This window comes from Miniopterus schreibersii, assembly GCF_964146895.1.
Source record: "Miniopterus schreibersii genome assembly, chromosome: 22".
In the NCBI taxonomy this organism is placed as follows: domain Eukaryota; kingdom Metazoa; phylum Chordata; class Mammalia; order Chiroptera; family Miniopteridae; genus Miniopterus; species Miniopterus schreibersii.
In genome coordinates this window covers 3,193,317-3,218,775 of record NC_138124.1, presented here as the reverse complement: position 1 = coordinate 3,218,775, position 25,459 = coordinate 3,193,317, and the positions used below count along the sequence as shown (strand labels likewise).

General features: G+C 54.4%; 1 protein-coding gene across 4 annotated transcripts in view; it reads right to left on the bottom strand.

Annotated features, from left to right (window-relative positions):
* Positions 1-4,713: 4,713 nt before the first annotated feature.
* ADAMTS17 (ADAM metallopeptidase with thrombospondin type 1 motif 17) overlaps positions 4,714-25,459 on the bottom strand; it is a 156,158-nt gene continuing 135,412 nt past the window's right edge. For all 4 annotated transcript variants that reach the window (XM_081124765.1, XM_081124767.1, XM_081124766.1 and 1 more), the window contains 4 exons: positions 20,139-20,343; positions 16,927-17,079; positions 8,867-9,044; positions 4,714-7,632 (listed from right to left, as the gene is read on the bottom strand). In XM_081124765.1, the coding sequence (XP_080980891.1) occupies positions 7,463-7,632; positions 8,867-9,044; positions 16,927-17,079; positions 20,139-20,343 (706 nt within the window). In that variant the 3' untranslated portion in view covers positions 4,714-7,462. The remainder of the gene's footprint in view (positions 7,633-8,866; positions 9,045-16,926; positions 17,080-20,138; positions 20,344-25,459) is intronic.

The following is a 25,459-nucleotide window of genomic DNA, read 5'->3' as shown; positions in this document are numbered from 1 at the left end:
GTTTATAACAACAGGCGGTGGGTCACAGTGTGCAGACTCCGGGCTTAGGAGTTGGGGGTCCACAGGCAGGCAGGGAGGGATGCAGGCTGGGGACCGATGGTCGGGGCTGGAGGGGCCGTGCACCCCCCTGAGGGTGAGCCAGGGATGGCTTTGAGCAGGGAAGCGGTAAGGGGGGCCCCGAGGGCACAGTGAGTGGTCTGCAAAGGGTCACTTTGGCATTGGTGTGGTGGCAGGAGGTGGCAGGGCTATCTAGGAGGTGACGCACGAGGATTTAAAAGACAAGGAGTGACAGGACTCGGGGACGTCCTGTCTCTGGGCTGGTTCTCAGGTTTCTGGCTTTCGTAAGAATGGGCGGATGGCAGGGCTGCTCACTGTGATGAGGAAGCCTGGGGAGAGGCCGCGAACATGACAATCGCTCCTGTCACGTATGGGGCTGGAGACGGATGACGCGGGGCTTCCACGGGACACTAACAGGTGAGCCAAACAGAGCGGGTGTGGCTGCTCTCAGCCCCGTAAAATATTCCTCCATTTCCTTCTAATTGATGTTGATTTGCTCCCGTCACTGTTGACAGTGACCTCTGATACAAGTCCTCATGTTTTTCCTCAGTTCCTGGGCAGCCTTAGCCTTGTTTCCTCAAACACGGCTCCCCGGTTTCTATTTCTGCCACAGCTCTATCAAAGTTGACACCTTTCAAACGAACGCCCCTCTTTCTTAATGACGCTTTCATTTTCGCCAAAAAATTCCTCTGCTTCTCTCCACTGCCTTGGGATGAAATTCTTCGAGCCCGCCTTCCCCTTCGTGAATATGGGCCACTCCTCGATTTCTCTCTTGTGACCTCCTGAACGAGCTGCGGGAGAGGCCGTCTAATATTTGCAACTGGCTGGGTGCGGACAGACACGTCCACCCACGTGGCCCGGAGGTGTGGTCTGAAGGCAGGACTGTTCCATGCGGTCTGACCCACGGATATGCTTGGAAAGCACAGGTGATGTCACCATGAAGTGACATTTGTGACCAATGCAATGTCGGAGCCCGGAATTCACTTGAGGCTGCTTAGGAGGGCGGTGCCCAAGCCTTGAGAGCTTGGCTTTGCTGAGCTCGCGCCATCCGAGAGCCGGCGGATCCTGTTTCCCCCTGGGCAGCGGTTTGTTTATTCTCGCTTCAGAGCCAACAGCCCTATTAGTTTTGAACAGACTTAAATATTTTTTCCACATTTGGGCAGAGCCTCTATTTGCCAAGAGAAGGGCACAGCCACATATTGTTGTGATCCTCTGAGCATGGGGACTGTGCCTCATTTATCCTGCCCTACACTCCCCCACCACGCTGCCCAACAAATGTTTACTGACTCGCGTCGTAAAATGGTCGTTTAATAGGAGTCATGGTGGAAATAGGTTATATTCCAAAACTTAAACGTTCGGGGGGGGGGGTGTTGGAGCCTGTCCTAACGGAGCGATGTGGCCGTTGCTCCAGAGGTGGCAGGGATCTTGCTGACATGGCCCCGGACATCATAGGAGCCACAATAGATGGCCCCCAGCTAATCCTACGGTCACACTTCACACGTCGGCATGGATATGTCGTGTGCGTCAGTGAGAAATAAATATACAGGAGGAGGAAACATAACATGGGTGGATGTGCCATACACTTCTTTTGTAAAAAGCAATACTGGCAGAAATCAGGAACACATCAGGCCAACCCCGGTGCGACATTAGCAGCGCTGCTCTTCCCTCTGCTGCACCCCACTTTAATAAAACGGCGTTTGGCCTCCCCCGAGGTGTCCCTGTCTTTCAGTATGTGACGGGTCAGTATAATAATCGCATGTTGACTATGCGTTATGTTGTTTTACGGATGTGGTCATATATCACGATCCTCAGTGGGGCTTCCAGAGTCGCTGTTTCCTCACTACCCCCGGCACAGGACAGCTAACCTCAGGGGCGAGGCGGCCAGCTGCTGAGATAACACGTCGCCGGCGCCGGGGCCTGTGGGACGCGTGATTGGCGCGCACGGAATGAAGCTGGAAGGGGGCGCCCGGAGGCTCCGCCACGTCTAAGGAACAGTTAGTTTGCGAGGACCCCAGGTGAGTGGACTTTAAAGGGCACTGGGTCATCTAGAGGCTCGGTGGAAACACAGTCGCCATGCCCTGGGACCTATGGGTGGGCCCTCGGGGGAACCCAAGTCCGAGCAGAAAATCATCTGAAATTGGAGAGAGTGAGCAAAAATGCAGGGAGAGGCAAGGGAGGGAAGAAGGAAAGACAGAGGGACAGAGGGAGGGAGAAAGGGAGTAAAGGAATACAGGCAGGATGATAGCAAGATGAAGGGTGTGGAGAGAAAAGGGGGGAGAGGCCAGGAAGGAACGAGGACGGGGCCTGCTGGGGGCCGCAGGGGCTGGTGACCACCGGAGGCCAGACGCATCCTGAGGCAGCCCCCGGGGGACGCTGACCCTTCATCCCCCCTGCTTAGGCTCCTCTGGGCTCCACCTACCATGGGACCCTGCGATTCGATGGGCCATTTACGTTTTTCCCCAGTGGAACGGGTCCCCCCCCCGGCCCGAGTACCTAGTCTTTTCCAAGGGAAATCCCGGTGTTCTCCTGAGACATTCCAGGAGGAAAACCATCTGATTTCTCCGTCATTTCGGAATGTCATCCCCTGCAGTGCTGCAGCTGCTCAGGATCTGAAAGGGGTTGTGTTTCTGAGAAGGGCTTCAGGACAAGCTCCTGGTGCCTGGGGGAGGAACAAGAGCGGTCGCTGGTCAAGGAAACCCCACGGCGGGCACCCACGTCACGCTGGAAGCACGAACAATTTTCCTGACAACTCCATAAGCTTGGCGGTTAAATTGTTATCACAGAAGTACCAGGTGGTGGCGCCCCATCCAGCTTTACGAAGATCCTCAACAAAACCGCGGAATTTCTCTGCCCGGGGAATCTGTCAGTCTCTTCTTCCAAAGATAAAACGAAAGGGGGGCAGTTTCTAGGTCGCCATGGAAACCACCTGGAAACACCTGTCTGTGCTGGCAAGGGGTGGCTGACAAGGGGAAGAACTTGAAATGCTGTCAACATCTTGTTTTCATTGACTTACAGCTAGTTGTCCAAATATTTATATCACTTAAGGTATACGCAAAAAAATAAAAATAAAAATCACTCAGTTCCGAGCACACTTTTGTTACTCAACATAAACACGTTCTGGTACGATCCTGAACTTATCTGAAAGGAATCTAAACAATATGAGTTGTAACGAGCAAAGGGGATGTGTGGTCACCTGGTGCGTGCGTGTGTGGGCACCGGGGACCCAGCCACACACGGGGGGAAACGTGCTTTCTGCCCTGGTGGAGCTTACTTTCCAGATGGGAACTCAGACAACACGCAAGTAAAAAAAACCTTAACATTAAACCCGTTTATAGAACTGCTGTGGAAGTGGCTGGGGCATGTTACCCCCTCTTACTTTTATTTTTATTTTTAAATGCAAGTAGAGCCATACTAGGTTAGTCCTCTACTTTCTCTCTTTATATATATATATATTTTATTGATTTCAAAGAGAGGGAGAGGGAGAGAAACATCGATCTGCTGCCTCCTGCATGCCCCCTACTGGTGACCGAGATGGCAACCCCCGCATGTGCCCTGAATGGGAATTGAACCGGGGACCTCCCGGGTATGAGATGATGCCCGACCAACTGAGCCACACTGGCCGGCCGGGACCTCCAGGAAGGGCTTGGTTCCTACGGGAAGGCCACTCAGCACTTGCTGATGGACGGCTTGTCGGTTTCATGTCACATACTGGAATCACTGTGAGCCACCCGGGAGTCCGAGCGGATTATAAAGAAACGGCACAGCGTCAGGGCTGTTAGAAGTTAACCCGCCAGAGAGATCAGCACTCTCAGGAAAGCAGGAGAAAGTTCTAACAGTTCCCCGAGGCAGGTGGCTGATTGTTCTTGAAAATGAACACAAGCTATAGGTTTCCTGGTAACTGGGGGCTGTGAGTGCTTCCTCGTCTATTAAACAAATGGTCTTTCATGAGATTTCTGGGTGCTGCTCCAACATTAAAAGGAGGCATTCGTCTGATGGAGCTCCAAGTTCTAGGGTGGGGAGCTTTTCCTCCTTGATGCAGGAGGAGATGACCCCCCGACCCCAGCCCCCAGGAGCGGGAGCTGTGGCATCCCTGCCCGGCCAGGCCCAGACAAGGTCCAGCTGGCTGCAGCGGTTCCAGTTACGAGGGTGGGGTCCCCTTGCCATGTCCGCAGCCTGGGTGGTCAGCGGGGCTGGGCGGGAGCTCACGGTTTGGGAGGCAAGGTTGTAGGCAGCAGGTGCCCCTTCTGGCATGATAGAGGTCTGAGCTCTAGCTGAGAGGCCACTGGCCCGGGGGTCACTAGCCCCCACGGAGCACGGGGGGCTCCCCCAGTGAGGCGGCTGCTGCTCCGAGGCAGACGCGGACTCAGCACAGCTGTTGGGCCTTTGCGCCCCCGCCCAGGGTTTTGCAACCACACGGGGAGGAGGCCTGGGCCTGAATGATTTGTTAGCGCTCGCTTGGGGAGACAGCCACCCGCCAGAACCGCATTTACCAGTGACCTCTGACCCTGTCCACAGCTGGGTCGGCAGCTCCCGCTCTCTGCAGCCAAGCCCCGGACAAGCTCTGCAACTGCCCCCGGGGGACGGGACACGGCCTCCCTCGCTCAGCTCTCGAGGACCAGCGTTCGTCTTTTACTTCACAGACAGCTTAAAACTGTTACGGAAAAACATTTTATTAAACATATTCAGCTCGCTTCCAATGAAATGATTAATTTTTTTCATTTACAGTGGTGTCCGAAGTTTGTCTTCTGTGTGTGTGTTTTTTTCTTCTTTCGAAACCAGCACCAAAAAGTCAAACAAAAATACCACGGGTACAGTACGTAATGTAAGTTAACTAATGGAAACTATATACATTTGACTCTGGAGAGAACAAAGAAGTGACGTTATTGCCACCGAGATCGTTCCCTGTGTGCCGAGAATATCAAGCCATGGTCGATCGAGAGGGCTTCACTTGCACCAACGAAAATAGCACCGTGAGATCGTAAGACTCTGGAGTTAGCGGCACATCCGTGCGGCCGCAAAGGTACAGTACTTGAACGACAGACAGGGCACTGTTAACGACAAAGAAACGTCACCGTTGCCATCGCAGGGTGTCAGTGTCTCCTGAACAAAGCGGGGCAGGAATGTCACGGTGGCGGCACCGAGGTCGGGCCCCGCCTGTGCCGTGAGCGGAGGCGGGTGGTGAGCTTTCGGGCGCCAGCGCGAGCTGCAGGGCTCGGGAAGCCGTGGACTTCAGGGACCCGATGGGGTGTTTAATAACAACCAGATCAATCGTTTGCACTCTGAGGGTGTGAGGCCCTTGCCGGGGGCGCCCAGTTGGTACAGTCAAGGTGACCAGGGGCAAACGCAGAGGCACCAGGCAGGGAAAGCGCTCGCCTAAGAGCTCTCGCGGGCCTGGTGACCCGTGCAGACTCGGCTGCCCTGGCTTCCTCAGCTGGCTCCACCGGCTCCGTCCATCTGTGCTGAGCTACAGAACATTTGGGGCTGAGAAAAAGCAAAGCCCTAGCTCCCCGAGATTTAAGGGTTTTGTGGGGACGTAGCTTTGGGGTGTCTGCCGGTGGCCGAGCCTGAGCTGGGGAGCACAGCACTTTGCAGCTCTTGTGGCTAGAGCTGGCGGGTGACGTTACAGGGCGGGCGGCCCCAGCCTGGAATTCTCCCGCTTCTCTCTGCAGGGCACCGAGGGAGGTCTCTCCACATTCCTCACTGGTTCCGGCGAGGCTACGTCGAGTCCCGGCCGTCCCTTCCACCTCGCAGCCTCTGGGGTGGTAAAAACCCCAAACCAACGCCCGGACCCTGGCGCAGGCTGGAGAGGGCAGAGCGTTTGGTTTGTCGCTGTGATGTAAGCTGACCAGAAAGTTGTGACGTACAAACACAAACACAGATACACAAACAGCACCAATAAGTGTAGAGGCGCCTGGAGAAGATCCACAGACAGCAGCCTAAGCGAGACCCTCTGGGATCACGGAGGAGGTGGGCTCCTCACAGCAAAGTCCTTGAGCATTAGCACCCATCCAGCACCCACCAAGCTGCTCAGCAGAACAGACCTCCTGGCATCCAGGGTCCCTGTGCCCAGGCGAGGGCCTCCCGGAGCGGCAGGGTCCTGTCGTCTTCTGTGCTCTCAGAGGCCACTCGGGTCATTTGCCCAGGCTCCAGAGAGGGCACAGCTCTGTTTCGAGGGGTGAAGGGACTGCGGGAGGGAAAGACCTTCTCCATGCTTTTCTGAGTGTCATTCTTGCCCCACGGGGAAGATGGGTCAATCATGTCAGCATGACAAGGTCTGAGCTACCGGAAGGCTCTCTTCCATCTGTCCTGACTGATCTCCTCCCCGATCCTCGCCCACCCGGCGGAGCGGCCCCTGGAGGAAACCCACCCCATGATGGGCGAAGCCGCCAGGCCCGAGCACCAGTCTTCGGAGGTTCTGCAACTTCAGATAGATGGCCAAGGTCAATAGGAAGCCGCCCCATAAGGTGCGAATTTTACGAAGTTCCGGCTAGAGCAGAGGTCCCCAGAAGGTAGAGGGGAGCCCCGCACACCTGACAGAGCTGTCCCAGGCTCCCCTGCATGCCAGGAAGCGATTCCATAGCCAAAAGGAGCACGTGTCCCATGTCACAGCGCCGTGAAGAGAGGCTCTTCTGTTCCCCTATGTGGTGGGCAGCAGAGACCTGAAAACTAGATGCCTCCCCAAACCCAAACCCTTCTAGAACATGCTCCCCCACGTGGCGGATGCAGAACGACTTGGCCCTGGTCTCCTTGTTGGCTTACGCAGACCCAGACTCACAGAACGAAGACTTCCAGGGCAAGGCCTGGGGTCTAGAGGACCTGTTCTCAGCGACAGGCAGAAAGGCAAAGTCACTGTGTTGTCGCGAGGGTCCCGGTGGCCCGGCCCCTCCGGAGAAGCCACTAGCAGAGGCTTGTCGACATCCGTCCTTCTGCCCAGGGTGTCACTGGCTTTCAGAATAAAGCCCGTTTTAATGTCAAATGTCTCATTTTGGATATTCCCCCGTGGTACGTGAAGCACTGGGAATTCAGACGTCGGGAGGAAGCCGGAGGCAGCCAGTGACGTCTCGCTCCGTCAACAGTTGTCAGAAGTGCTCTCTTTGAGGTACATGGAAACTTAGAAACTACGCTTATTTTGTGATTTATGCCTATTTCTTCCTTACTGTAGAAAGCCATCCAGTGGCTCTTAATATATTAAGTATAAAAGCACTAACGGCAAACGTCAAGTCCACGCTCAAGTTCTAGGGGGACTGGACCCCCGGGACGGCCCGCGGGCGAGCGGCGCGGTGCTGCGGGTCCCAGCTGCAGGACTGGTGTGCTCTCGGGTGGGCGGGCGGGCGGGCTTTCAGGCGGCCCTGTCATCAGGACTCGGGCCTCGAGCGGGAGCATTGTGGGACCGCGGGGGTGCGTGTCATGAGCTTGGCGATGGTGGCGGTGGCCGGCGCATCTTGTTGGCGTAGAAGTCCCTGCATGTCTGGCAGCACCGCTGATACCACCGCATGTCCTGGCAGAGGTTCTTTTCTCGGATGACCCGACAGTACACAGTCCACTGGTCCCGCGTGCATTTGTAGGTCAGAGCAGCTAAGGGGGCAGTGGAGAGAGAAAGCCCAGGGGTTACAGACGGCATGGGGACATCATGACGCATGCACAGAGGTGGCCTGTAGCCTGACACATGCTGGGCTGCCCTCACCGGTGCCCTCCGGAGCCTGGCAGAGACTGAGGAAGCAGGTCCCCTGCTGGGGACACGGTGGCTGCTGTTTCCTTCTACAGGGGACACACCCCTGTGTCCAACTTGACCACTTGGCAGAGTTTAGTGGCCTGACTGCCTCCTTGGGGCGAGGGCACTGCCCACCCTGCTTCTGACCTAAGTGGCGCTTACTGTGATTTTGTGCCAGGAGACGTCATCACTATTGGCACTTATGAAACACAAGGGCACAGGGCACTGAAGGTCACAGGGCCCACACAAGCACAGGGTCACAGCACAAGCAAGGGGGTGAGTCGCCTGCAGGGTCTTGGTCCTGCAGAGAGGAGGTCCTGCCCAAGGGAGGTCTCTGGGGGATGCCAAGGGGGTTTGTGCATGCAGCAGCCTGGGGTGCACCTCAGCAAGCTCAAAGACCCCTGCCAGGGGAGCCGCTTAGAAGCCCCCTTCCTTCTGGTGGCATTCCAACATTAGGGAAAGGGACTTTGGTGGGAAAATATTCCCTGGGGATTTCTGTTTGGAAAAGCAGAACCTCTGTTTGAAGGCGTCATCAGATAAGTGTTAGATGTTTTAATCCTTGTGCCCCTGTTCGTCAGGGCCATGGACTGCTGAGGGCTGGGTTTGGAGCTCTCAGGGTCCAGCTGCTCACACAAAAGGTCCCCGCTGAATTAAAGACCAAACCTGCCAATACTTCTTCCTTCTCAAGCTTAGCTTAAGGAACATCCCATGTGGACGTCCCCAAGGATCCACAAATGACACCCCAGATCCTTCATTCCCAGAACAAAGTGCTTCCCTCTGCCCCCCCCCCCGCCAGGGATTCTAAAACATCTGGACATTCTCCCATGTTTCCCAGTTGCTGGCAGAGGGGTTAACGGGACACTCGAGGTGCTGTGTTTGAGACTGAAGTGAGCAGACATTTTTTTCATGACAAGGAATGAAATTCCACCTCTGATGCTTCTGATCTTCTACAGAACTGACAAATGTCAGCCTCTCCAGGGCTCAGGTAAGACCCATGGAGGGGGCTTCCTGGCTCACGGACCCCACCGCCAGTGGGGACTTGCTGGCTAGGGGACAAGGCAGCCCTCAGAAGCAAGTGGGGCCAGCAGAGGCACTCACCGAGGCGAGGGGAGGTGATGGTGTTCACGTTGATCTTGTCGTTGCAGACCTCCTGGTGGCACTGTCTGTAGGCAGCTGGCTTCGAGAGGGCAGGGCACTCATTGCCATGGCGCCCGGTCACCTTGTGCATGCACTGCACCACACGGGACTGCAGGCCTTTCCCGCAGGTTGACGAGCACTGCCGGAGACAGGGACAGCCTGAGCTGGGGCCTAACCTGGGCTGGGGGGCCGTGACGACAGCCCAGTGATGTGGCCGCCCCAGGGCCTGGTCCCTGTGTGTCACTCACAGGTGCTTGAAATAATTACAGAACAAGACGTCTTGGCTGTGCACCTGCTGCCTAATGAGAGACTGTTTCAAGATATTATGGACTGAATGTCTGTGCCCCCTTAACTGTCACACAAAGCCCTAACCCTCAACGGGACGGCATTTGGAGGTAGGGCTTTTGGGAGGTGATTAGGTTTAGATGAGCTCATGAGGGTGGGGCTCCCATGGTGAGATTAGTGTCCTCAAAAGAAAAAGGAAGAGAGATCAGAACTCCCTCTTTCCACAATGTGAGGACATAACTAGAAGGCAGCCGTCTGCAAGCCAGGAAGAGAGCCCTCACCCAGAACCTTGACCCTGGACTCTCAGCCTCCAGAACTGTGAGAAATACCATGTCTGCCATCTATATACAGGTGATAGGCGCGCTCGAGTATAAGGGGTGAAGGCTTTGCTCAAAATTATTCTTAGAAAAGTGTAAGTTATGTTACACTGAAGTAAGAACAAAACCTCTCACGGGGCAGAAGGAAGGGGTGACTGGAATTATTTCATACCAAGATCACTGTGGGTGGAAAAAAAAAAGAGGCAAAGAAATGGGATCATCCTTCCCTGGAGGCAGGACTTCATAATCACAAACAAGGGAGGAAGGTGTGGAAATGTTAAAGATCACGCACGAGAGCAATCTGGTTAAGTGGGTCTACCCCGGAGATGGGGAGACCAGGCCAGCAGGGTAAGTAAAGGAAGCAGCTAAGCCCTGGTGCAGAGCAAAACCCTGTGAACACAGAGCACAGTCACGTCAAGATCGAGTCACACCAACGCAGGGCAGTGTCGTGCCAACACGGAGCAAAGTCATGACAATAGAGCAAAGTCCTGCCAAGTCCTGCCAGTGTTACAACATGCCAGCGTTATGCCACAGCTTGCAAGTGAACCGCCGAAGGGAGCAGCACAGACACATTCGGATACAGGCGGCACGCAGCGAGCTCAGCTGGCAGTGACGGGCACACCCTGGCAAACGGGACAGGTGACTCAGGAAGCAGAGTGATGACGACACAGGCAGACGCGAGATTGTTAGGTGGCACCTCACAGACCCGCTTCTACCCCGCCGTTTCGGACCCTGTAGAAGCAGCGATTTCATCAGCTCCAGCTTTATAATGCGCTCGAGACAGAAAATAACAATGTTTCTAATATAGATCTATAACTTTAATTATGAAGGTTAGGGTAAGTTACATATTTTAAGTAAGCGTTTGACTAGTCCACCTATGCCATTAAAGACTTTTATATCTAAATGGGTCATAAAATTAAAAGAAAAAAAACACCCTACTGCCTGAGAAAATGGGATTGCCATGTACTCAGGGCCTTGTTTCTGTGACCATTTGGCACTAGCGAGAGCCATGGAAGCAACACCAACATCCCTTTTCTCATCATATCTCGACGTGGACCATGGCCCGGTACCACCTGTTGCAGGAGACCCGCCCAGGAGGGGGAGCTGGGTATCTTCACAGTCCTTCTCGGAGGAACATGGGACAGGTGACTGTTGGGTTTTCAGGTCCCTAGGAGACTGCACAGGCTAATGAAGGAGACGCCTGCCGTGTGCCCGTCTGGCTCCCATGGTTCCCCCTGCCACCAGGCACCCAGGCCCTGCCAGCTGGGCAGTCGGCCTGGCTGAGTCACTTCCTGGCCAGGACACCAGCAAGGGCTTCGATGCCTTTTGCAGGTGTCGCTGTTATGCATGTGAGAAATCGGGCGAGGCCTCAGTCCTGTGGGTCTATTAAAACCAAGTGCAAAATTAACAGGGTCTCTGCCCGGAAATGATCAGTGACCATCGTAAAACTCAGGTGTTTGGTTGGGGTAGCCTCAAGGGCTAATTTCCCCTCAGACAGTTTTCAGTCTGGTTTCACATGCTTTGGGCTGGGGGTGGGGTGGGGTGGGTGGATAGCACTCATGACACCCCTAGCATGGGCGGAAGGCGTGCTCACTCCTCCTGCAGGCTCGCCAGAAAGATTCCACCGTGGTCCTGAGGCTGACATTGGCCACCAAGCTCAGCAGGGGTGTCTTGCCCCAGGTAACGTGATTAGTGGATGGAGACAAGGGACAGGCCCCAGCTGCCTGTTCCAGCTTCCTGTAGGATTCAGAGGTTGTCCTGGATGGCGACTGCATGAGTGGCCAGAAATAAAAAACCCCAGGTCATTGTCCTGCTCGACCGTGTATTTCTTCATTGTCTTTCCTAGCACGGGTCACTGGCTTCTAATTTTCTAGTCTGGAAAGAGAACTGCTCCACGAGCTCATGGAAAGTGTCTCCCAAGTTCTCCCATGGAGACACAAGTGTCTGTGCTCACGGCTCTCCAGCACCTCCAGGAGCCAGGGCCAGGCCAGGTGAGAGGCCAGGGGCCACCCAACAGCTGCAGGGGCACCTGGGACCCTGCAGACCCTGCCCCTCCCAGGGGTTAAGTCTTGGCTTAGGTTTTGCTAAATTTTAGCTGGAGCCCTGGGGGCTGCTGCACACACAGTCCTGGGCTGTGAATGGCCGGAGCACGCGCGCACGCGCACACGCACACACACACACACACACACACACGCACACGAAGAACCTGTGAGAGCCTCTGGTGTTTGCTTACCCGCCTGGGAACCGCTTGAGCTGGTCCCACAGGGGCTGCTCCAGTGTGTTCGGTGGGAGGACACACGGGCTACAAAGAGGCAAGTAACCAAACTGTCCCCATTTTTGCTCAGTACTCGTGTGTGCACCTATATAGGAGTTGCTAAGACCAACTGTGAAAAAAATTCACCGTGCTATCATCCGGTGTGCAGGACGTATTTTCTCTTCTGTGTTTTCTATAGTAAGAGAGGGTTACCTACGTAATTTAAAACATCGAAAGACTCCATCAGTGACCCTTTGATGTAGCTGCCACCTTCCAAACTGGCTGCGTTTTCATGAGTCGAAGTGGTGCCTACCTGGCCTAAGATCCATGGGTAACCACGCCCCCTGGGGCCGGAGTTTCACCAGGGAAGGATCATGGCTGCCCCCCCCCCCACTTGCTGCCTGTGTGACCCTGGGCAAGTTGCTTAACTTCTCTGAGCCTCAGTTTCACTATTTGTGGCTTGAGGTTAATAAAGCTTTCCTTGCAGAATGGTTTCCATGATTAGAGACAGCTTAGAACAGGTGCTGAGCAGGGAGACTGGGATGGAGGGGCCCCCAATAAGCGCTGCTATTAACGACAATAGCAAGCACGGGGCCAAGAGCAGACAGGGCTGATGGAGTCCCTGGTGTCCAGGAAGGTGCACTGAGTCACCTGGCCTATTGCTGAGTGCTCCCAGGTGGCCAGGCCTGTCACTGGGGCTCTGCAGGCAGGTATGGATGCCCACCTTTGCCTGGCTCCAGGCACTGACCTGGCAGCTCAGCCAGGAGACCTTGGGAGCACAATTAGAGGCCAACGTGGCCCTGAGGACAAACATGATTCCAGACAGGTCTGAGGGTTGCTTTTGCACGGCCCCCTCCTGTCACCTGATCTCGTCACATTAAGGATGACAGGCACAAGCAACAAATTCCATCTCTGTCCACCCCCACCCCACCAGGCCTCGGCTTTAATTAAACAGCGAGGAGACCGCCCGCCTGGGTGTCCTGATAGCATCGGATTAGCCCCGAGCACAGGAGCGAAGCCATTTTTCAGGCTTTTAAAAGCCAAGCAAACAGATCTATAAAAGAAAAGGAAACATATCTGGTCTTGTTTGCAGCACTCTTTCCCTGCTGGGTGGCTTTTTCAAGCCGTTAATTACATTAACATTTAATGGGGCTCCCGAGACACAGGAAACTGAGACAAAAAGGGAGTGGACCATAAATCCACCCGAACAGCTCCTTGCCTGGCTGGGGACCTGAAGGAAGTGCAGCCCCTCGTTCGCCTGGTGACCTGCCACCCAACCCAGGGGCCCTTCCCCAGCCCAGGGTGGGGGCGCCAAAGACACGGGGGTGAAAGTTCCCCGGGAAGAGCAACAATGAAATAAGAAAACTGTGGTGTGCAGAGAGCAAAAGGAAACAAAGGAAAGGGCAAAATTTGATCTGGATACGCTGAAAGGCTTGGGTGTCAGTTATGGAGCGACAGGGCAAGGGAGGATTCCCTCTCTGTAGACGTGAGTTTCCTGCAGAAAGGGGGAAAGACCTTCTGTTCGCTCGTTCCTCTGACCCAGGTGACAGGGAGATATTTGGCGAGCGTCACGGGCCTGGCTTTTTTGGAATAATCCATAATGATAACATAATGATAATAGCCGCAGGGCCTGGCTTCCGCACACCAACTGTGAGCTGCGGATGGGGCCTCGGTCCCCTCTCATCCTTACACTGACAGCCCAAGTGGCCAAAAGCAGTGCTGGGAGCATAGTAGGTGGACAATAAGCAGGAACCAAAGGCATGCACGGCGTCTCCGAGAGGCGGAACGTGAGGCCAGGGCGTCTGTGTCACTCTTCCCAGGGGACGGGCCTTCCACCCTGGCCTCGGCCCTCCCTGGGCCCCCACTCCCCTGGCCACACTTCCCCCTGCAGGGAGGGACCAGGTCTCTGTCATCACACGCAGGCCGGGCCCTAATGACAGGCTCCCCTCTCCTCCCTCCCCCTGCCTGTAAAATCACGGCTATAAATAACACCAGATCCCAAAGGGATGTTTTGAGAGTCAGCTAAAGGAGGCTGCGAGAGTCTCGGGAGCACGAAGATGCTGCAGGAACGTTACAGATGTGCATGAGCTCTGGTTCCTAAAGAGAGGCCCGGGCGGGCCGTCCGCGGGCTCCGGGGGAGCGGGAGAGTAGGTCAGGGTGACCGTTTGTGAGGATGGACGCTCACTGCCCGGTGTCACCACCCCATGTTGTCTCTGAGCCATCCTCTGAGGGGCCAGTCTGCCTGGGGCAGGTTTGGGTAACAGGATGAGGGCCGGGGAGAAAGGAGGGAAGGGAGGAAGGTGGGGGGCGGAGAGGGAGAGAGAGATGGAGGGAGAGAGGGACAGGGGGAGAGAACACCCCCTCAGTAACTCAATTTTCTCTTTGTGCCTAACAGGCACTTGACTGGTGAAATATCAAGCACAGTTTTGACAGACTGCCCCCCAACTTGGCAAGAGCAACACAAACCTCGGAAGCTGTTGGAACCTGAAATAGCAGGTTTAAGCAATAATGAAAATCCCCACTGCCTCTGCTCCAGCCTCGGAACTGAAGATGCTATCTTAGACACCCCCCCCCACAGCCACCCCCACACACCCAACACCCCCCCCCACACACACACACAGGCACACACCCTCCCCTTCAATTCACACTCCCTTTCCAGCTGCTTTCACCACTTCGGCCTTAGCTGTGGGTCCCCCCTATCTGACCTGCAGACTCAGGTTGGGACATTGCAGCCCGGGAACTAGAAAGCCGAGGTGACCCCGATGACTGGGGCTGATCATCCCCCCCAGAGCCCTGGATTCTGGTTGGCAAGGCAGGAGCCTGGAGCCCGGGAGACTGCAGGGGGCACTGTCACTGTCTCTCTAGTCTGGTAACTTAACTCTCCTATCAGGACAGTTTCAAACACCCTGCGCCCTGTTAGAGCCTCTCTGAGCCTCTGTTCCCGGTGATAATGGCCCTGCCCGGAGGGGCCTGGTGCTGGGAGGTGCAGGGTCCATAGCTGAGAGGAAACAATGCCAGGTGCCGCCCGACCTGCACTGACCGCACCTCACCTCTGCTTCCTGCCCGGCCACCTGTGACCGCAGGAGTCACCCTTCAACGATAAAGGCTGGCTGAGCGTGTGACCTCTACCAACTCCCCAGCTGGAACGACGGCTCTGTTCCCACCCACACCTGCGCGTCTGCTGCCCCGACAATGTTATTCTGCCCGTCGGTGTGTTGGACAGGCTCCCCCTCCGTGTCCTCGGTGACCCGTCAGGGACAACGGGACCATCCAGCCTTTAGAGTGTTCTGCCACAGAACTTTCACAACTGCTTTCTGATCAGAACCTAGACTGGTGGCAGCGCGCCTCCATCTCCCTGGGCCACGCTGGGGACCCTTCTCAAGCTGGTTTTGGATACGCTTGGACATGAGACGACATTTCCTGGCACGGTTCTAGAAAAGGCTGGGCAGCCCTATGGGTAAGAGGAAGGTAGGTCAGAACAGGCCGGTCCTGGGGACTGTCTCTCCCAACTGTGGGACCACTGGGTGACAGGCTTGAGGCAGGGAAGTGGCTTAGTGGTCGAAGTGCTTAGTCACATGTACTGGCCCCTCGCGAGCTCTGAGCATCTCTGAGAGACAGGCAGAGCCAGCGCGTCAGGATTCCCGTGTCAGAGATAAAGAGACCGAGGGCCAGAGAGGTTAAGGCCCAGGAAATGGCGAACCAGAGCAGGAATTCGGCCCCTTCACAGCCCCATCCCAGGACTTGTGGCCCTAACGGCCTATTTCTTTTGTAAGAGCCTTTGTGTGAAGCCTCCCCCGCCACGTGGGATTCATCCCGGCCGCTCCGTGCTGAGCTTTATTACATCCCTAGGTCTGATCTGTGGATAAACTGGATTGCTGGGCCTCGGTCCTGTTGCTTTGTTCACGTTTTCTGACCCGGGAGTAAACAGGGAGGAGTGTTTTTGGTTTTCCTTGAATTCACTGTCATCTGGGTGCTGGAACCTGAGAAATTTGGCTTTTATGCATCCCAGGGGTTTGGAGGAGCTTGAATTCTGATGTGGGGGGCATGCATTTTTGCAAAGACAAGATTCCAGTAAGTTTTGCTTTCCAGCAGGCAGACCATTCCTTCCTCTGTAAAGCACAGGCAAGTGAGTCACCTCCGAGCCCGGCAGGTAAATGACAGGCCGAATGGCTGCCAGAGCCTGGGGAGTGGAGACCCGTGGCCTGGGGAGCCGCGCCAGCCTCTGCCGGGCCCAAGTCACAGCGGCCACGCGTGATGCGAGGCAGGTGTCCTCAGAGAAGCCACAGCCCAAACTTCCAGGGGAAACTTTCCCATTTTTAAATGTTAACAGCGAACCCCGAAATATTTAGGAGACTGTGCAGGCCACACAAAAACTGGTGCCTCTCAGACCCCAGGGTTAAGAGACATCGAGAGAACCAAATGGGGAGTTTTCAGTGGCCAAGGCCATGAGAAAACACAACTGGAAACTGCGTTCTCCTCGGAAACCGTCATTAGAAAATTAGACATGAGAAAATTTCATTCGACATTTCACAGTTTAGGGGAGAAGCCCTCTAGAGGACCTACTGTTTGGGTCTCACATGTGAACAACAGTACTCACCCAGTTCCCAGTAAACGGGCACCCGTCAAGCATCAGGCGAACAGGTACAAGGCAGGTTAAATGGCAAAGATCCTTGTGACTCATTCCAATGCTGACCAACCCTGTGTTGTGTCCCCAGGGGCAAGACCTGGCTGTGGGAGATGCTGTCCTTTCTCCCAGCTGTGGCCCTCCCTCTGTGCCCCTCACCCAAGTGTATCACAACAATGAGAGTGCTGTTTGCCCACAAGCCCCGGGCTGTGTGGCTTGGCCAAGGCTCCCACCTGTTTATGAGGCTTTTGTGACAACCGGGTGACCAAACCCTTGCGGGATGCTGGGGCGCAGCTGGCATGCCTCACGGGACGGCAGGCTGGCATCCGGGCACCCCGCTTTGTGCTCTGGGGGACATTCATTCCCTTTCAAATTACACACTATGTGGGGTCACCGGCAGGTGCGGAGTTTGGAAAGAAAGTGAGTTTGCCTGGTCACTCAGGGGCCTACCTCATTGAAACAAAGCCCACAGGGACAGCGGAGTTCCCGCCTCGCGTCCCCGCACAGCTGGGGCGGGATGGAAGTCGGGTGTCGGACTCACCTTGGACCAGTCCCCGGTTCTCCACTCGTAGCAGCCAGAGTAGTCCTCGCACGCCTCCTCGGCCTTGGGCCTGGTGGACGCGTCGCATTTCCCTTGGGAGTTGGTGCAGGTCACGGTCCGCTTCTGCGTCCCTTTGCCACAGCTGGCGGAACACTGCAAAACACAACCCGGATACTGAATCCGGTGCCGCTCAGCTCAAGGCCTTCAACCCCTAGTGAGTCCCCACCCAGTGCCAGACCCAGGGGAGTGAAGTTTAGGTCCAAAGACCAATGCCGCAGATGAGCTCAAAGGACAGGTGCTGCTGGACCACCGAGGGAGCAGGAACAGGAGTCGGGTGGAGCCAGGTGAGGAAGGCAATGCAGGGAGGTCTAGGCCCCTGGCTCTTCCCACCGGGCTGTGGGGGGATTCGGAGGGGGATTCGGAGGGCGACTTCCTCCCAACAGCCGGGCCCCAGGGCTACTGTTGGGAGCCCTGTCACGCCAAAGTGGCACTAACTGGAGCCCCCACAACTCTCACTCCCTTTTTCATAATCGCCTGATTTACCTAAAACACGGGAGATGACAGCAATGATGTTTTTCAGCTAAAAAAAAAAAAAAAAAAGCTGACTTCTGCAAAAATGCATATAAGGGACTCACGTTATTCTTTGTATTTCTGTTATTAACATTTACCCCCAAATGCTGTGGTGCTTTACTTGTCCTGTGCATGCAATTTAGCTCCGTCTGAAGGTCCCATTAGGTTTTCTTCTTTCTCTTTTTCTGAGGCTAATTTAGACCGGCTTGTTTCAGCAGAAACCCTCGTGCTTCAGAACTGGCCGTGGCATCGCGTGGGGGAGCTCGGAGAGCACATGTATTTATGATCCTGCGTGTGGGGTGAGTGGCGCATTTCAAGGGACACAGGGGGCCAGTCGAAGGCAGGTTTCCCACACAAGGCTGTCCGGGCAGGACGGGTTGGGCCAGGAGGCTGCTGCAGGGAGCCCTGGACCACTGCGCTGAAGGGTCGTGCCCTGCCCGGCCACGCTCCCTGACCCTTTCCATCAGCTCTGGCCTCACCACTGACTCCTGGGCTCGTCCATGACACCGGCACCCACCCCACTGGCTCCCTCTTCAGCTAAGAGCCCGCTCCCCATTTCTGCCTGACTTTCCGCTTTGTCTGACTCTGTTCTGTGTCCCTTGTTCCTTTCCCATGAATTTCAAGCACGGACCGTCCCGCCTGTTTCTTGGCCAACCCCTTGGCGTGGCCCTTTTGACCAGCGGCCCACTGGCTGGAAGCCTGGGCCTGTGTGAGCTGCGGCTGCCTCGGAAGGGACCTAGAGGACGCTGTGCAGTTTCTCTCTTGGCTTCAGATCCAGGGATGGGGCCCTGGAAGCTGAGGACAGGGGACGGCCACCCCCTTTCTCTCGACATCTGCGCCTCAGTCTAGCGGTGCTGGAGAGCAGCTAGTGAGAGTGATCCGCTCTGCTGGCTGCATAAGGCAACCCCGTCAACAAACACCCTCCCAGGAGAAAGTCAAACCCAAGCGTTTCCAGGCGAGGAAATGTTAGAGGGGCTTCAGCCTTCAGCACGGACGAAGTGGTAGAAACACCAGTCTGGGAGCATGTGACGGGGGCTGGGGGGGGTGGACACTGGATTCCAAGCTCAATGTTTAGAAAGAAGCATTCAGCTCAAGTCTGGGCTGAGCCCAAGGGAGACTGATCGGCGTGGATAGGATTTCAGGGCGAGGATAGGACGTGACCAGGCACATAGACAGACAGAGATAGAGACGGTCCTATAAATCTTGTCCCAATTGTCTCACGTCTTCCGATATGGTGTTCTTCAATCCTATGCTGATAGTTGATAATGTCAGGCTTGGTTATTTTGGTAAAGAGGCATTCCCCCCCCCCCAAAAAAAGAATCTGAATGGAAAATTTATGGTTTTGATGAGATTAAAGCATAAATCTTGTTTGGATCAACAGCCAGGTGATTAAGGCCCTAAGGCTCATGGGAAGTCGGTAAGGGGAGAGAGACTGCTTACCTAGCCCTGCCCCTCCAACCAGTATCCCCCTCCCCCAAAAAGGCCCCTGGAATGTTAAACTTACAAACCTAAGTCCATATAAATAAAAAAATCAAGCAAAAAATTTAAATTCTCTTCTTTTCTTAAAATATCATACAGGGTAGGTTAACCACGCAGGTCTTTAAACGGGGACATGTCAAGATCTGTCTGAAAAGTAAGCTTCGTTTTAGAACAGCCAAGGGCAGGCTTTTCATTCATTAAGAACGGGTTGAATACTTTCTTATTCAAAATAATTCCAACTGTTTGGCAATAAAAAGGAACTTTAAAAATATTTTCCACACTGAACAGTGTCTTGGATTTAGCCTTTCTGACTTTCCTAGAACACATCTGATGGGGGACCCGGGGGGAAGCTGGCCCTTTATTCAGCTATTTTTTTGTTTTACAGCCAAACAATCAAAATCATTACTGCGGAGTCCATGCAAAGCCTTGAAGGATGCTGTTACCAAAGATAAAATGACACGATCAGCCTTCAAAATTAAAAACTGAAGGCTTAATTGACCTCTTTCCAAAATGGTTATGGCATGAGATTTAGAACTTGGACGAGCACAGTAAAAGCTGTCCCTCCCAGCATCTGCCTGCCGCTTGCAATCCACAGAGCCTGTCTCAGAGTCGAAGGAAAGCCCGTGAAACCACCGTCCCAATCTGACCACACCACAGTTCAAATGTGCCCAAAGGATGTTAAAGGTAGGCCTGTATACCTATGTATCTATCTATGCATCTACTATGTATCTACTATGTATCCGCTATGTATCTACTATGTATCTATCTATGTATCTATTATGTATCTACTATGTATCAACTATGTATCTATATATCTATGTATCTATTTATGTATCTATCTATGTATTTATCTATCTATCCATCCATCTATATTTTCATTAGAAACGGGACCTAAAAATACCGTGGTATATATTATCAAAAACCTATACATTATCAATAACACAGTATCCACGTTTTTTAGCCATGTTGTTATCTCAGATGGAATTTAAGAGCATGTGAGCCAGAACACAGCTTTGAGTTGATCTAGGGGCTTGCAAGGGCTGTGCTATGTGAAGATGTGTCATAAACAGGATGCAGGAAAAGGGACCATGGTGGGGTCTCTGTGGACAAGGGCCGGAGGCCCTGGTGGTGGTTTCGGCACCAGCAGTCGCCCAGGCACCCACCTGTGACCACTCAGACGCTTCCCAGATGGACAGGCAGTCCTGGCCTTCGCAGCTCTGCACTGGCGCTGGCCGGGGGCCTTGGCAGTAGAGGGGCCGTGTGGTGACGTGTGTGCCGTTCTGCAGCTGGTACACGCAGGTCACCTCCCGATGCTGGATGCCCTTCTCACAGGTCGCTGAGCAGGGGCTCCACGGGCCTGCCACCCACCTGTCCAGAAGGAGGAAAGACAGCGAGAGGATCGCTGCATGGAGAGGCCAGCTTCCCTGGAGGGCCCACCACACAGATCACGGAATCTTAGGCCAGTGGTACGAGGGAGGGAGACAGAGGCACAGAGCTCGGCAATGGACTCTGGAAATAATTTCAGCGTATCAGAGCAGAGGGAGCAAGCTCTGCACAATTTTTGTGTGGACGTATATGCTCATTTCTCTTGGTTATATACCAAGGAGTGAAACTGCTGGATCACATGTTAACTCTACGTTTAACAGTGTGAGGAGCGACGGACTGTTTTCCCATAGCGCTGCATGAAGGTCTCAATTCTCCATCCTCAGACAGTTTTGCTATCGTCTGTCTTTTTTATTACAGCCATCCCAGGGGGTGTGACATGAGATGCAGGGGAGGGAAAGAGACTGGGAGTGGGAGGGGCCCAAGAGGGCTTCCAATGTGTCTGCACTGAAGTAAAGACGACAACCACCAGGAAGATTTGTTAAAATCGGGAGGTACAGGCATGGGTGTTACCTAGTTAATCTCAGTACTTTTCTGTAAATAAGAAACATTTTATAGGAAAATTACTTACACAAATCAGAACCAGGCCAGCAGAGAGTCAGGGGTCCCTGACTGACTGACACCACAAAGAGTGACCGTGACTGTGGTCCATGGAGAACACAGGCCCAGCCTCAGGGCCGCCACTGGGTCCAGCCCACTGTTGCCATGGGGGTCAAGTGTGGCCACAGCTTTCCTTTTTCAAAGTAAAGCTAAAAAACCCAGTCTGAGTGCAACCTCCTGATTTTAAAATGTTGGAAATGAACTCTAAGACCTTAAGACACCTCTGTGGGCCAAGCCCGGTCTGCTGTGGAATTCGGCCCCACGCCTCCAGTCCGGGACTTCACGCTTCACTGTTCTGCGAGGCAGCTGTGGCAGATCTGAACCTAAACCCAAGCGGCCACATGTGTATTTTCCTCTGACTCTCACCTGAAGAGGCCACTGGGCACCATCGCTTGCCACATGGGCACCTGAGTCCTTGCGTTCTCCTTGGCTTTGGTCCCCATGCTCCTATCTCTCACACACACAGGCACCCACATGCGAGCTTGTCTCTTGGCTGCCTTACTAGGCTGGACCCAAGTATTTTGCCCTAAAACAATTAGAAAAGTTAATCATGTGGCATGGTTCTCCCAAGACACTAGTATGAGCGGGACCGGCCTGAAACGAGCCCCAAAGTCCTAAACTGAGTGGGCTGCAGAAAATACCCGGAGGCCTCAGGAACACCAGCAGGAGTCCCTGCCTGGCTGTCCCGGCTGCCCTGCCCCATGAAATTATTCAAAGTGAAAATACGCCAGCGGACCCCCCCGACACCCCACCCCACCGGCCACTGCCCCACGTGGGCCATGATTTCACAGAGCTCTCCGCAAAGGTCCCTAGGGCAGGTCTCCGGGCCAGAAGGAGCCGGCCCTGCACCTTCTGGAAGAGGGCGTGGAGGGGAAGGCCAGGCCGGCTGTGTGTTCAGGGGGACAGAGGCGGGGCTCCACGAGGACCTGCCCGGAGCTGGCTGCCTGCCCTCGGGGCTCGCCTGCCCTGCGAGGCTCCGGCACCAGCTTTACAAGAACAGAGTCTGCAGTTCCCCCCGCTCCCCACCCACGACCACCTCTAACGGCAAGCCTCATGTCTGCTCCTCGAACCCCTCCTGCCAAAGGCGCCCCCCAACTCCCCCAGAGCAGACAGGAGCCTGCAAGGCCCCTGGACTACAATCTCCTGAGTGACTTTCCGTCGTCTATTTTGCATCCCTGTGTGTTAAAAGTGGCGGCCCTACTGGTCGTGGCTCAGGGCAGCTGGCGACCCAGGACCGCATCCAGCTCAGGGGCTGGCACCCTGTGGTGCCCACCTCCCTGCAGGGACTGAAATGACTGAGGGCCCTGAGTGGGCGTCACTTGTCATAATGGTCCCGTTCACACAACAGCTGCGACACTGGCAGCCACTTGCCTGACTGAGCCCACTTTTTCCCTGCTTCTCAGGTGCTGGGCGGTCTTGCCCCCCCCCCCCCCCGCTCCCCCTTCGTGCTTGACCGTGGCCGCCTCTCTTACTCTCCAAGTTCATCTCGGCCCCCTCCTTGGGTTGCTTTGGCAATTTTGCTCCCATGGCTCACTTTTATTTAATTTTGGGGGGCAGACATTACCTATGCCACAATTTCCACAGATACCTTGAATAAGGGGACCTCTGACTCTCCACGCTGTGGGCTCTGGGCCTGTGTGATGGACAGCTCAGAGGACAGCAGGGGGTCCCACTTGCCTCTGCTTCTGGGTGGCTGAGGTCACAAGCCATTCCTTTTCCCCCAGTGGCCCCTTGTTTTCCAGAGACCAGCCACTCAGGGTGAGATCTGCAGGTAAGCTCGAACTGCTCCCTGAGCCATGTTCAAATAGTGGCTAAGTGCCACCAAGCCAATCCCCATAGGGATCTCAGACCTGTCCCCCTTCCCCATTCCCATGGCCACCCATGTAACAGCCTCCTAACAGGCTCCCCAGTGATTTCTTTTCCCTCCTAAGGAACCTAAGTGCTTCTGGCACAGCTTCAGTCATGCGACGTCCTTACTCCAAAACCTTCAAGGGCTCCCTAGTGCCTCCTGTCTTTCGCATGCTGGGCCTGGCACTCAAGGCCCCGCCTGATAATGGAGACATCCCTTCAGCCACACTCATCCATAATTCCACCAAGGATTGCAGATGTTTTCAGGAATATATGCACGTTAATAAAACTAAGACTCTGGACTAAGGAAAATGAAAAGTAGGACAGATCGAGTTAAGGGAACTCCTCTCTCCGGGACCATTTGCTACTCCCTGACCTGGAGGTGCGATGCAGACACTGCCCCTCTGCCTGGAACACCTTCCTCATTTCTGTCTATGGGCCGATCTCATGTGCCTGCCCCCCAGGAGCTCCTCTCTAGGTCCCAGATGTGCCTTCCCCCCACCTCTGGCTCTTCTATGATTCCCCAAATCCCCTGAGGGGTACTGTTTCCCCAAGATTATCCTCACCTCCTCCAGCTGAGAGCCTCCTAGGAGGCGAGAGTCCTGGTTCTCGTTTGGGCTCACAGGCTAAGTCTCTGATGACCTTGCTCAAGAATCTTTTCCCCGGTTCTATTTTTCCATCTGTGAAATGGGATGAATGGCTCCTCCTCATTTGTTTCTCACATTCGGTGCCAACGCTCACTCATACACGGCCAACCTGTTATCATCTGAGTACCCCCTTCTGGATCAACTGAGGCCCTTCGTGGGCACCTCACAGAACAGTCTGGGTTCTGCGCCCCCCCCCCCCAATACATCAACTCAGCCGCAGCTTCCCCAGGCCACCCATCCCCTCCTCCTTGGGGGTGGGTGTCACTGAGGCAGCCTGTCCCGAGCGCATCCCAAACCTCGGCTCCCGCACGTTGGAGAGACACTGCGCATTAACGCGGCAGGCTAATAAAACCACTGGGAGTTTCCTATAAAAAGTTACAGTGGGCTACATCCACAATGAAATATTCATGCCCCTTCGTTCACTTCCCAGAACGCTTCCAACATCCCAACCACATGGTGTCACAGCAGATGCTGGGCAGATGTTCCTCGGGGAGGCAAACGAGAGACAGCAATTAGTCTCAATTAAGTTCCCAATAAATTATGTCGCGGGGACCTTTGGCCACTCGGCCCTGGGTGGTTCGCTGGGCCGCAGTCAGCGAACCGGGTCCAAGCCTACTTAGAAACGCTGGATGGCTTCGGATAGCTCACGTTCAGAGTAAATTGCACACGGTCTTGGCAGGAGAGGAAAACAATGCATAGACCAGAACCACTTTCCATCGGAGATAATTCTCTGTTAATAATTTTAATGGCTAACGAGCTACAGGAACCGCGTCCAGGAGTCCTCCAAGCAGAAAGGAAGGAGGCCCATTTTATCTCTTGGGCTTTCTTACGTCCACGGCGTTGGATCACCCCGCACGCGTTTCGGATTTTTGCTTCCCAAGGTATCGTGCCAGAGCGATCGGTTCTCACAAGAACACTGCTTCTTGCCCTTGATTTTAGAAATACTTTTTTCTACGTAGCTGTTACGCGAAGGTGCTTCCTTCTCACTGTCCCACCCAGAGGGACGCGTGAGACGGGCCGTCCCCCTGCTCTGCCTTCAAGAACCTGAGGGGAGAGACTTCCTTCTACATCTAGTGGTACCGAGATTTGTGACATCTTTTCCCTCCTCCAGGGTTGCATGTTGTCAGTTTTTACTTTCAGGTGCACAGAAGAAAATGTTATTTCGGGGACTGTGGGGAATGTCACGATTATCACAATCCATTGCCCTTGAGTGAAATGCTTGGGGGGGGCAGGGGTGTCACCCAGAGTCCGGACTTCTCTCTCCATCCCCAAAGGATTTTTCTGTGGACCATCCTCACTGGGCACCCAGTGGAGTTTTTTTTTTTTAATTTAACTGATGCCGTGGTTGTCGATGAAGGAAACTGAGAAGTGATCTGACGCTTCCTACAATGACCTTTCCGTGGGTGTCCGGGGGATCTCTGTCTATATGTCCACTCGTTTTAGCAATTTCTTCTAGAGCCCTATTTTTTGTTTACTTAGAAATTACACATACAATTCATGCACATTGTAGAAAATCTGGAAGATGCATAAAAATATAAAACAAAGAGAACCAAAGAACACGCGCAAGGGGCCTGGTCTTGTTTTCCCTAAACGTCTTTTCTTTAACTCTGACGTCGTGCCGTGAATCGATCGTGTTCTCTTTTGCTCATTTCACTCTTGTAGCAGAAGCGGTTCCTACGTGATCGATCGCAAATCTTTTCTCGGGACTAATTCTTTAAAGCTTGCGTAACACCCGATCATATAGACAGAGCCAAACCGCTTCACTAGCGCACAGTTGTTGGCCATTTGGGTCGTCGCCAATTTTGTCCATGTTTTGGATGCTTTCCAACGGGAAGAGACTGAGGTCCTGGATCCGAGGTGATGAGTGATGCATTCAGAGGACCAGAGGGGCTGCTCGGTTCTTCGTGTGACGGGGAGCTCACTACTCGATGGCCGGTGACGTCTGCTCCTCCGGCCTGTTGGAGGACACAGCGGAAAGGGCATGTTCTCCAGACGATGATGCTTTA